Source organism: Amaranthus tricolor, chromosome 8 (genome assembly GCF_026212465.1).
Source record: "Amaranthus tricolor cultivar Red isolate AtriRed21 chromosome 8, ASM2621246v1, whole genome shotgun sequence".
Lineage (NCBI taxonomy): Eukaryota > Viridiplantae > Streptophyta > Magnoliopsida > Caryophyllales > Amaranthaceae > Amaranthus > Amaranthus tricolor.
Window position 1 is genome coordinate 7624268 of NC_080054.1, and position 12839 is coordinate 7637106.

At 35.4% G+C, this 12839-nt stretch overlaps 1 protein-coding gene across 1 annotated transcript; it reads right to left on the reverse strand.

Annotated features, from left to right (window-relative positions):
• Positions 1–847: 847 nt before the first annotated feature.
• LOC130820731 (mitogen-activated protein kinase kinase kinase 3-like) lies at positions 848–9467 on the reverse strand. Its single transcript, XM_057686224.1, has 11 exons — positions 8678–9467; positions 7117–7410; positions 4768–4855; positions 4560–4622; positions 4226–4386; positions 4047–4122; positions 3731–3790; positions 3492–3599; positions 2929–3162; positions 1697–1788; positions 848–1595 (listed from the first exon to the last, which is right to left on the reverse strand). The coding sequence occupies exons 1-11, from the start codon at positions 9109–9111 to the stop codon at positions 1337–1339; spliced, it is 1869 nt and encodes a 622-aa protein (XP_057542207.1). The 5' UTR covers positions 9112–9467; the 3' UTR covers positions 848–1336.
• Between the last annotated feature and the right edge of the window lie 3372 nt (positions 9468–12839).

The window sequence follows — 12839 nt, forward strand, 5'->3', positions numbered from 1 at the left end:
TCTAAGATCATGTTTTTTAGAGTAAGGTTTATAATCATGTTTTTTCTATTTTTTATCCTTTTTTCTCAATAAAATTTGTTTATATTCATTACGAGTTGTGTAGAGGTAGGCGATATTAAGTGATGATTAGATGGGGATTTGAAAATAAATATGTGACATAGATGGGTATTAAGCGGGGATTTGACGGGTGGTGGGGCGGGTAAAATGGGTATTAGACGGGGATGGATACCCAGATGGGGATGGGGATGGGGATGGTATTAGGTACAAACCCATCGGGGCGGGGACGGGGAAAAAAATTATACCCGCCGCGGGGATGGGATGGGGATTGATTTACCAGATGGGGATGGGGATGGTAACGCCAATACCCGCCCCGCCCCGCCCCGTTTGCATCCCTAGTTGAAAGATTGAATGTGATTTTAATGGAGGATAAACGAGGGAGAAGAAACTGAAAAACGCGAACTGAAATGAGGAAGAAGAAGAAACTGGAAAAATAAAACGACTTAAGTCACTGTTAGTAACAGCGACTTAAGTCTTTTAATTTTTTTTTTTCCTTCTCTCGCTGTTACTAACAGCGACTTATTCAAAGCACTGGTCTGGATGTACGGACACTTATTTTGGGAAATAAGTTTTCACGGAGCTTATTTTTAGAATTAAGTTGTTAAATAATCTTATTTTTTTCAAATTTTCATAATATGACAAGTGGCAGTTTTTATGAAAAAAAAATTTGATGAACTGCTAAAATGGTCACTAAATCCTTAAAAGAAAATTAAAAGCTAAAATGAAGTCTTGAAAAGATAACTGATATAAAGCTTTAAAATATGAAATCATGAAGGTGAGACCTTAAAATCAAAATTTGGTGAATGAAAAGTTATAGCTTGTGTTTGTTTCATCTCATAATAATATTGCAGTAATCAGTATGCTACAAAAAGGAATTCTATATATTAATAATAAGATATTATGATACAACAACAAATAACCTATAAAAATGAATGACATCTGATTTGAACATGATAAATATGCTTTAATCACAGCCATTCATCTCTCTTCCACCCAAACTACTGGATGTTGATGATTCCACTTTAGCCTTTTCAACTAAAACACACACTTCTTATGCAAGGAAGACCATAATAATTTCTACATACAAAAAATGAAGTTATTTACAGCATGATGAAAACCCGCCTATTTGGGCTAATTTTTGCTGGTTATATCGTTCTACTTGCTGGCAATTTTGGCGGAGAGAATGCAGCAAACTTCACTTCCTCTGAGAAACTCTGTCGATTATGTACATACATAGGTGATGATTTTGTAGAAAAATATCACTCTTTGTCTTCGACATTTAGAAAAGCCGCATATTAGGGGACCCACCTGGTGTATGGGTCTTAAACAGAGTACTCTCAATCAATGGATCAAGTGTGAATCCTGCCTGCCTTCTCATTGGAGATACTGAGTGATCAGTTGAAGTGTAGCTTCTCTGCCCGGGCCAAGCATACGAGGGAGGCGGTGAAAGAAAACAACTCTTTGAGGTAGGCGCCAGTCTATGTAATGGACTTGATGACGGTGAAACCGGCAGTGAAGTAATTGATCTTGGATTATCCCTGATCCCGAAAATATAGATAAAGATACACTTGTTTAGTTTAACTATTTTCATTCTCGATCCTCCGATGAAGACATGAGTAATGAAGGCAAACAACTATACCTGGCCTCCCAAATTGTCAATCCTGGTCTACGCACGTTATCTGTTTCATAGGAACTAATACTCTTTCTGCGCGGATGTATGTCTAAGGGTTGCTGAAAAAAGTGTAAACCATAATCCGTAAGTCGTTCCCTCAAACAAACTAAGCAAATAATAACTGGAGTTATCGAGTGAGCTGAGCAAAAGGAGAAAAAAAAAGTGGGTACACGGACACACGATAATCTCAACGTGAACATCTACGGCTGTTTGGTAGGTGGTAATCAACGATGGTAAAGGTTATTGTAAGCAAAGTATTGTCAAATGACCATGGTAAAGAAACTTATCCCCAAATGGCCTACCAAACGAGTCACTACTCACTATAGAGTAATTCAAATATTCTCCATATGCTCAAATTGGAAATAATATGAGTACTTCAGAAGTTAGTTCTGACTAAAAGAAGATCTAAAGGGTAGGCTATTCAACCAATAACCACAACAATAACTACAACATAAAGCCATAGTCAACAAGCAACTAATATAATAAAAAAGATCAGTGACTTATGCAAGAATAACAACCTTTATAGTTTATTAAGACTTGACAAAACAAATAAGTCAATTTGATAACCTTCAGACCACCCCCAAACTTGACAAATCATATATGCCATAACAAACATGCATTAAAAAATATTTAGACTTGACAAATTGCTTTGACTTGAGAATATTTGTCACATAAATGTGAGAGGTTCAACTTTGTCATTAATGCATGAGCAGATGCTTAGATTCACCTTCCGAATACAACCCATTGTAGGCAGAATCATAGTTTACGAAACTCATTCTGGGTTGCAATTTTGTAACAACAAATGAATCCATAAGTTATAAACATTCCGGCTATATTGAGCTAGATTATATAGCTACTGAAGAATATTACTTCATTAGTTTATTACTAGTTATGCTTTATGCTACCCTATTTACGACTTAACATCTATAGCAACAATGTTCCGCACTACAGAAAGAGATAAAAACGTATAACCAAAATAAAGGGAAAAGGCTAATTTCCAACAATCTTCATAACCCCTGAAAAAAATTAGGAGATGAACTTTTTGGTGATGTGGTCCAGCCAAACAAGTGACTATTTGGAAAAATTCAGTTCAATCCCACCAACATACTTTTCTTCACAAACTCTCTCAGCAGTCAACATATAAGCGGTTAATACAGAGTAAACAAATAATCAAATTTAAAGCATCTAGGATTGCTTACTGGCTTTCGTCGTCCATCAAATGAGAAAGATGTTTCACTAGTAGTATTTAAAAGGGGAACTTTTCCTGCAGATTGCTCTTTGACAAAAGGATGATCTAGCAATTCTGAAGCTGAGGGCCTATCAGCCGGATCACGCTGAAGGCAAAGGTGCAAGAAACTCTTGGCATCATTAGATAGGAAATTCGGGATTTCTGGAATATCTTTGCTGTTTCCAATTTTGAATATCGCTGCCACCTGCAAGCCAACATGGTTTTAAAAAAAATTAAAATAAATTATAAACAAAAATAAATTAAAAAAAAAGTTTCTTCATACTTATTAAATTCGTTTTTGAATATGAAGATACATTTTCATACGACAATTATGGGTTGGCCACGTGATTGAAGGGTTCCTTTTTCACCCTTGTGACCGGGATTCAATTTTCACCGCCTACACGAAGCATTAATTTTCCGTTTCCCCTTACCTCTAGGCATTCCACTGCCTTACAACCGATATAAAAAATAAAAAAAATAAAAATATATATATAAATAAATAGATAAAATAGAAAGATAAAACATTGTTCATACCCCTTCATACTGGCTCCAAGGTGGTTTTGCCATTGCCATTTCAAGGATTGTACATCCCAAACTCCAAATATCAACTGCAAGGCTATACCCACCCTTATTCATCACTACCTATAAACATGTAAGAAAGCGAGGAGCCGTTCAGTATAACATGGAGAAAAGGCCAGAAACATCAAGCACAAGCAGAGAGGAGGGGAAAGGAGGGTTTTGGTTTTTAGGCTGCGGAGATAGAGAAAATATACCTCAGGTGCCATCCAGTAAGGACTGCCTTTGAAAGAAAGCACTGAGTTGCAAGATGTTATCTGCATCAGAACAGAAAGTTTGAACGCAGTCAGAAGTATTAACATTGTATAGGTAACTAGCAAGCCAAAATCCTTGTAATTTCCCAACTCAAGCAATGGAAGTACACTGGATTTCCACAACGGTACAATAAAGATACAGAGTACTCATGGTTAATTTGATTGCCAGAAATAAAAATAAGGAGCAAACTGAGCATCATTGAATCAATCAAAATAAAAGTGCTCAGAGATTTCAGGAGCATGAACGGGTAATACTTACGTGTTTTGCCATCCCAAAATCAGCGAGTTTGATTTCTCCAGTAGGATCAACCAATATGTTCGCCCCTTTGATATCCCTATTATTTTTGAATGACAGTGTCACCAGTGAATCAAAATGATGTCAAGAGTGGAGAATTTTAACAAACCCTGTTCAGAAAGGGCTCTCTGCAATACAAGTACCTGTGCACTGTGGTTCTACTATGCAAGTATGCAAGGCCCGAGAGTATTTGTCTGGTATAGTTCTGAATAACAGGCTCCTTGAAGGGGCCGTACTCTTGAACTAATTTGTGGATAGACCCGCCAGACACAAATTCCAAATAAACTGACAGTGTGTCTCCAGCCTACAAAGACAAAGAAAGCCAACAATAATGACCTTTTACATACACATAATGTAAAAGACAGAGGAAGCCGAGAACAAAAAAAAATAAAAGAAAATAGAAAATGGTGAATTGTGTAAACATTTCCTACATTGAGCAGATGTTCAAACTAAAATGCAACATAAGTTAGGACATACCAGCTCACTGCCGTAGTATCTAACGATGTTTGGATGTGACAGCTGACTTAGTAGGTTTATTTCCTGCAAAGTAAAAGTATAAGTAAAAGATAAATAAGCCACAACTTCTATGGCATCAAATTCTCGGGTCTTGAGGCAAGGAAGATTGGTAGAAGCAAAAAAGATAACAATAATAATATAAGCTTAAAAGAATAATGTAAATCTAGACCTGGTTTAGTTGCTTCAGAGATTCTCTTGAATTCTGATCATCAGAAACAATTCTCACTTCTTTGATTGCACACATGTGCCCACCCTCACTGAAAGGTCGAGAAAAAACCATAATTAGAATACAACATGAGAAAAACTCAAAATCAGGTTTTCAAAATCATCTAAGAGTAAGATTCTCAAGGTCCCTTCTACAGGGACACCAATATTATGCAAATAAATACATCATATCATATAAGTACTAATAAGCAAAACGCCAAAACCACTAAAATGGAAATTAAGAAGAAAAAAACTAAGGGAACATATGGTTGAAAGCAAAAGAAAATCAAGCCACTACTTACTGAAGGAGAGATACAAAGTGGAATTTCCAAAAGTACTCTTGGCACCTATGTACGTCATAGATTATCAAATTCAACTTAAGTTTCATGTCAAGGAAGATAGCTTGGGGTATTTTGCCTAGGAAGGCCTATCCTTGAACTTGAAAGACCAGAAGCACTTTAAGTAGGAGAGAGAAATTTTATGATACGGAGCATAACAACCAATTTTACAGAAAACAGACATTGCCTTTGAGACTAAACAGAAAGAAACTTCAGTAACTCTTGAGAAACTGTCTGTTAATTAGATTGTCTAATGAATAGACCTTGCGAAACCTAAGCCTATTCCATGATCAAGAGGCAAATATAACATCACAAAGCAGCATGAGTAACTCTTGTCATATCTCAGTTAAACAGCTTACGCTAAAAGGAAGCACCATGTGGGGCAACAATAGGAAAACACGAGGATTTAGGCAGCAAGTTGTGATGATAAATAGTGGCTCAATAATTTGTAAGACCAGAAAGCAACAACTGCTATTTTATTTATTATATAACTGTTATCTTAAGAATATCTAGATTAAAAATTAATAACATGATTAATTCAAAAAGGACCTAATCAGAGATTTTTGTATGAGGAATAAGGGAAACAAGATCTCAACAAAAAATGAGCAACAATATCACAAGTCGCACAGAAGAGAATAACCAACCATAAGTCACCAAGAATCGGAAAAGTAGCATATACTAAATAACAAGTGTGAACTATTAATGAGAACGAACTCTGGCAGCACCGAAAACAATTGCACATGTTCCACAATTTTACATTTGTGTATGGAAATTAGATATTAAAGAGTTTGATTAATAGAAGTTGTGAAATGTACCGATTTCTCAATTATATCATATTTGTCTATCAGGAGAGAAAGAATGAAGAAGAAAACTTCTGCAAATATGTGAAAATCTTACAGTTAATTTTGGAAATTTAGATTCCAAAATTTTTCTTTCAAACTTAACCAAAAAAAATGTGGACATCAGAAGTACTTTCACGATATTACATACTATTTCAAAAGTTTTCTTCATCAAACAAAACATTGGAAAACAAGGTAAAGTTTGTTACTTTTCAACGCTTTTACATATTAGAGAATCAAATAAGCGAAAAGTAATAATTTCCATGGTTTTTCATTTATTCCATGGTTTTAATTTTTAATAAGGTCATTCATTAATAAGGCTGGAAACACACAATTAGTCAAGCATTGCGCTAAAAAATTCCTACAGTTTTAATCTCACACTTCTATCAACAGAAGAGAACTTAAAAATAAGTCCAATCCCCCCAACATACTTGAAACTACAAAGTAACACAACAGCTAGTCAGCTGTGTTGATTCAATTCTGGCTGAACTATTTTTTCTAAACGCAGTAGTCAAGTCAATAATGTATACAATGACCAGGGGCCCTTCAAATTCGAGGGGAGGGAAAAGGTTGAGCACAAAAGGAAAGATTGTCCACCATGTGAGTGAAAACCTAAGGTGGATACTGATTGACCAAGAACCATCGTGCAAAAATATATTGTAAATGTTTTTGAGCTTACTGTGACAGAATTAACTGCAAAACTATCTACATTGACCGTCAGGCCATTTCGCTACGTGAATGAAACAGCAGTTTTGAACAATGCCGAGGACTAAACCTTTTAAACGCTACCAGTTTAGCACCATGAATGCCTAGTACTTGACCATCCCTTGATGTAACAAGACAAAGTTATTGGCATCGAAGAGCTACCTATAAATTAAACCAAAACTTTAAGCACCTTGACCTACAATGGAAACAAGCAGCCTGATACATCACAATTCCACAAAAAGCTACCAAAACTAACTAGATCAGCAAAGTAAATGAATCATTGGTCAATAACACTAAATGAATAAAACAAGTAGCTTTTACTAATTCACATGCTGCAGTATCATTTTCGTTCCAACTAATCCACTGAAAAAATCAATCAAGTTGATGTATCACAAACCCAGTCCAAAATATTGTTTGGGTATTGGTATTTACCTGTTAAATCCAAGGTAAACATGTCCAAAAGTTCCCCTCCCAAGGAGCCTTCCTTTCTTCCATTTCGATAGAGAATTGTGTGTGTTTTCAGAACACACAACAGCTTTTCCGTTAGGTAAGGAAGATGGACTACTAGGAGAACTAGGCGGCAAGGGCAAGGGATGATATTGACTCCTCCCTTCTTCTTGTCTTCCTGTTGGAGATTCTGAATTTATACCAGCCAACCGTGGATGAATAGGAGATGTAGCAGCTGTAGCTACTCTTGATCCAGGGCCCGGACTCTTTGCTCTTCCACTGGTGTATACATCAATCAATTAATTCAAAGATCACAACACAAAAAATTTTGCATAAATAAGGAGGCAATTAATTCGAGTTATCAAAAGCACTCATACATGGTGCTACATAAACTAAAGGAACAAGATTTATGACCCACAAGGCCACAACAACATTATGAATTAATCTCAAGAAAATACAAATGAGAATCAATTGTACATGGAATTTGATAAAATAGCTAAAGCCAAAAGTGGAAACCAACTTCACCAACAAATAATCAACTATGGAACTCATTGATGATAGTACTATTAGAATTGAGGGAGTTGGAGAAAAAGAAAGGGGAGGGATTTGGAGGGATTTGTTTTCTTTATTTGGAAACCAATTTTGAGGGGATGGATTTAGAAAAGCATTTGAAGAGATTCAGTCTCTTAATTTTGTTAATAACTAAATCTCTTTAAATGTGAATGATTTGGAAAGAAAATGTCATTCCTCTTCTTCTCTCTTCCTTTCCCTCCTAATACAAGGGAGACTTCCCCTATTATTTCCTTGGCTTTCTCTCCCTTCCTTTCCCCTGCTTTCCTTTTTATCCTACATTATTATCCAAATAAAGTGTAAAAGCGGCCAAGGGCATATTAATTTTGCAAAATAAAGGCACATATTTCATTTCCATCCATTGGAAGGTTGGTTGCCTTAGGCAATGGAATCCACTCTCATATTCATTATCAACCGAGTAATAGCAACAATGAGGAGATTTATAAGCTTCAAATTAGTCAAGTAGACACAACAACTCAGCTATCAGTCCTCGGTATGATTCTTACTTATAATACAAAGAATCCCTTTACAATAGTCCAAAGTCCAGCTTGCCACAGGTATGACATAGTACTAAATTCAGTAATAAAACCCTAGTTGCAAGGTATTTTATGGGAAAACAATTTTTTTTTTCCTTAATTATCGTCACATTTCTGCACTGATTGAACAAACATTCGCCCTGGTTTTCTATCTAAATTCACAAGATTGTCTAAATATTAACGTAAAAGCAACCTAATTTCCTTCACTCCTCTTAAAAGCATAAGCTATAAACGTGGTACGGACACAAAAAGACAGCTCATAAACATCAATGATCACACTTAGGTAACACAAGAGAAAGCACAATGAAAATATTACCATTCAAATTCATACTTTGATAAATCAAATCTCAATCAAATCAACATAATTCATAGATCACACAACCAAAACTTCAAATTAAAACAACCCAAACTGTAAAAAAGATCAAAAACTTGATACAAACCTGAAAACCCCAGATTGAATATGATCGAGAACAATAGGAGGATCATCAGAATTAGACCCAGATGAACTAACACTAGAAACTGATGCAGACCCGGATGCTAATACTCCATTACTACCACCATGACCATGATCACTAACAACAAAACCACCACTATAATTTGATGATGAAGGTCTAGGAAGAGGATGGCCCACAACTTTTCTTTCACCATCTGAATCAAAACCAGAATTTCCAGATGAAATTCCCCTTAAATTGGGGGACAAAATCCCATGATGACCCAACTCTTCTAAGCTTTTAGAACACCTTTTATAACTATATTTGGTAGGAGAATTATCAGAATGGATGGAAGATTTCTTGGAATTCAGCTCACTAAATAAAGAGTGATGATGATGTTCTTCTTTACTCTTATTAGACTTTCTTCCCCACCAAGCAGGCATCTTTCAAGATTACCCAGTTGAGAAAAATTACAAAAGATTCAAACTTTGATAAATTTGGATAAAATTAGGAAAAGGGTGTCAACATGTAGTGTAAGCTAGTGGATATATTGAGATAAGAAAGAGGGAAAAAACTGGGGATTGGGGGAAAGTTCATAGGAGGGTGATAGGCGTGGATTTAAAGTGTGAAGAGAAGGGAGAAGGAAAGGGGGGTTAAAGGAGACAACAAGAAAAGAAAGAAAGGAAATGAAAGAGAGAGAAAGTGGAGTGGTTAGCTTAATTGGAATTTGGATCATCATGATCATCAATCAACATCCATCATAAAAATTAAAATTTGTAACTTGTAATTTGGAGTTTTTGGATTTGCTTTAGCAGCCTTTGTTATCCTTTCCCTTAAATACGAGGCAACTAGATCGATGTTGGTAGACTGAGATGTGCTCATGTGCAGTTGATACCCGAGTCCGGCAAGATTTTGGGCATGATTAGATGTGTTCATCCGGGTGATCGGGTCGGTTTCAGACGGGTGTTATTTAGTTCGGTCGTATTTCGAATTGGTTATATTTCGGATGCATGTTACGACGAGTCACACTCGGGTCGGTTCGGATGAAGATCGGTTATTCGAGCTATCGAATTAGCATCAATTCAGTGTCGGTTGAAGTTCGTGTCGAGTTTCAATAGGTATCGGATTGTCATCGGTTAATAATTAATTTGGTTTTACCGTGTACAGATCGGGTTCAAGTATTTTTCAAATAGAATTCGGCTATGAATTACAAATTACTAATTACGGATGATCGAGTCAGTATCAAATTAAGTTGTAAGTCATTTTTTAATTGATGATAAGGTTCCCTTTACTTAAAGCAAAATAGTGAAAATGTAAATCAATTAGTGATCATTATTACACTGTTACTTTTACTAGTTTGACCGGAAATTAAAATTATAAAGTTCTATCAATTTTCTTTTAATTCGATTAAAAGTAGTTATATAAATATTGACCATTGATTATTAACTCTAAATATATGAAACTATGTATTTATAAAATTTATTTTATTAAAATATTTCTCACTTTATTAGAATAACTAATAAGATGATTGAATATGGGTCGATCATACTTATATGTTAAAAATTGGTTCAGATTTATAGCAGTCCGATCTAAACTTCGTTCGGGTTAAGTCGGTTTTAGCCGGATTGAGTTCGGCTTCGAGCATGATTCGGGTCGAATATGACTCGGGTCGGTCATTATTAGATTCAGGTAATCTCGATTAACGGTTATGTGCCGGTTAGAAAAATCAGTTATAGCTCGGGTTCAGTTTTTCCATTTTCAGTTGTCAACCAGTTCAGGTATAACTTCGGGTCAGGTATGTCGGTTCAAAAAACCTAAAAAAGAAACACATTTTCTGATCGATTACTTTCGGTTTCGATTCGAATTTTTGAGTCGGGTCACTTTTGAACAACTCTAGGTTTGAAAGTAGAGTCCAGTTTCGTCTTAGTTTATATATTAAAAGAAAAAATTATCTATAATAATTAAATTTTTTACTGATTTTTAATTCTACTATTTAATTACCAATGAATAATTCCACTTATTAGATTACTCGCCCAAAAATATTATTGTCCAATTGATAACCTCCTATTTTAGATTAATTAACAAAAAAAATTAAATAAAATAAACCCCAAACCCCATGCCACCAACCTAGGGATGCAAACGGGGCGGGGCGGGGCGGGTATTGGAATTACCATCCTCATCCCCATCTGTTAATGCAATCCCCATCTCCATCCGGACATCCCTATCCCCGCGGCGGGTATAATTTTTTTCCCCGTCCTTGCCCCGATGGGTTTGTATCTAAAACCATCCTCGCCCCATCACCCATCTGGGTATCCATCCCCCTGTAATACCCATTTTCCCCGCCCCACCACCCATCTGGGTATCCATCCCCCTGTAATACCCATTTTCCCCGCCCCACCACCCGTCAAATCCCCGCTTAATACCCATCTGTGCCACATATTTATATTCAATCCTTGTCTCAAATAAACGCATAACCAAAGTCTCAAACAAATATACATGTCTAAAACAAAAGTATTTCAATATCAACTCAAAATCATTCAAAGTAAATCAGTCCAGTATTTGAAAATAATTTTTTTTTAAAAAAAATATAAACCGGATACCGGGTACCCGATTTTCCAAAATTTGTACATATTTTGAGGCGGGTATCTTGAGGCGGGGCGGGGCGGGGATGGGGCGGGTATCACCTAAAACCCATCTCCATCCCCATCCCCGCGGTGGGTATAAATTTTATACCCGTACCCGCCCCATGACCCATCAAACCGAGACCCATCCCCTTCCCAATGGGCGGGCAATGGGGCGAGTCTCCTATTAGACCCGCCCCACCTGCATCCCTACACCAACCCCTCTCTCCTTAACAGGCAGCCAGTGACGACGAATGATCCCTCTGCATCTTATTTCAGCTCTGATAAACCACGTAATAGTGATCAGTTTCTATCAACAAATCTACTTGCAGTGGCAATCAAAACCAAGTAATTTCTACTTGCAGTGGTAAAAGAACTACAAAATGTCAAAAATTGGCCATCTTTCCAACTATCCTCATCCTCACTTTTCGCCACCTTTTCTATTTTATCGTCACTCTATTTTAAATTAATTTAATAAAATTACGAAAACGCGTTTGGACTTAAAAATTTTAAAACTTCTATAAAACACTTCAAACTCACTCAATAACACTTTTATCACTTCAAAAAACACAAAATCTACACCTAAAATAAATCGGAGCTAAAATGCGACTGAACCTAGGAGGAGTCGTTAACAAAAACTCGAGGTAATTTCTATTTTAATGTAATTCAAAATTCAAAAGAAAAATAACAAAAATTACGAGCCGCACAAAAAGTGCGCCTGAACCTAGGAGGAGTCGCACAAAAAGTGCGACTGAACCTAGGAACATAATTTTTGTGAGACTCCTCCTAGGTTCAGTCGCACTTTTTGTGCGAATCATACTTTTTTTTTTGAATTTTGAAATTCCTTTTGTTTATTTAATTTATTTTTTAAGTTATTATTATTTGATAAATGTTGTAATAAATTATTTTATTTTAATATATTATTATATTATGATAATATTATTATAAATAAATAATTTTGAATTTAAGTAATTTATTTAAATATTTAATTATTTTTTAATATAATAATAATATATTAATTACAATTTAGTTGTTAATTATATATTAATATAATAATTATAAATAAAATTTTATTTTAGTTGTTAATTAAATTTTAGTGGTTTAATTATTTATTAATATAATAATTGTTTATTTGTTTATATGTGTGAATTATTTTAGTTGTTAATAATTTATATGATTGTAAGTGTTTATTAAATTTAATTAAATGTTTATTAAATTAATATTGTAGGTGTAATTAAAATGAAAAAAACTTAATGTATTTTTTTATGCTTTTAATTTTTTATTAATAGTTTCTTAAATTATGAAAATTGTAGTAAATGGCTGGAAATCAAGAAAAAGGAAAAGGCTTTTTTAGAGGGTTATTGAGCGGCAATAGTTCTAGGTCGAGTTTACTGAGAAGGGGGTTACGGGTTCTGACAGGCGATCCAAGCAGGAACAAGCGGCCAGACATAGTCAGGCCCAACGTTGGAGTACCCTAGACCATGTGCGTAGTCGCTTTGAGCGCCAGATTAGCCTGCGTAGTAATACGGTCGGCTCAGGTGATGATGATA

Excerpts from the sequence above, each read along its gene's own strand:
- LOC130820731 (XM_057686224.1), bottom strand. The coding sequence starts at position 9,111 with ATGCCTGCTTGGTGGGGAAGAAAGTCTAATAAGAGTAAAGAAGAACAT. Across the intron at positions 4,623-4,767 it reads CTCTGAAGCAACTAAACCAG|GAAATAAACCTACTAAGTCA; the intron begins GTCTAGATTTAC and ends TTTACTTTGCAG. Across the intron at positions 1,789-2,928 it reads TTGATGGACGACGAAAGCCA|CAACCCTTAGACATACATCC; the intron begins GTAAGCAATCCT and ends CACTTTTTTCAG.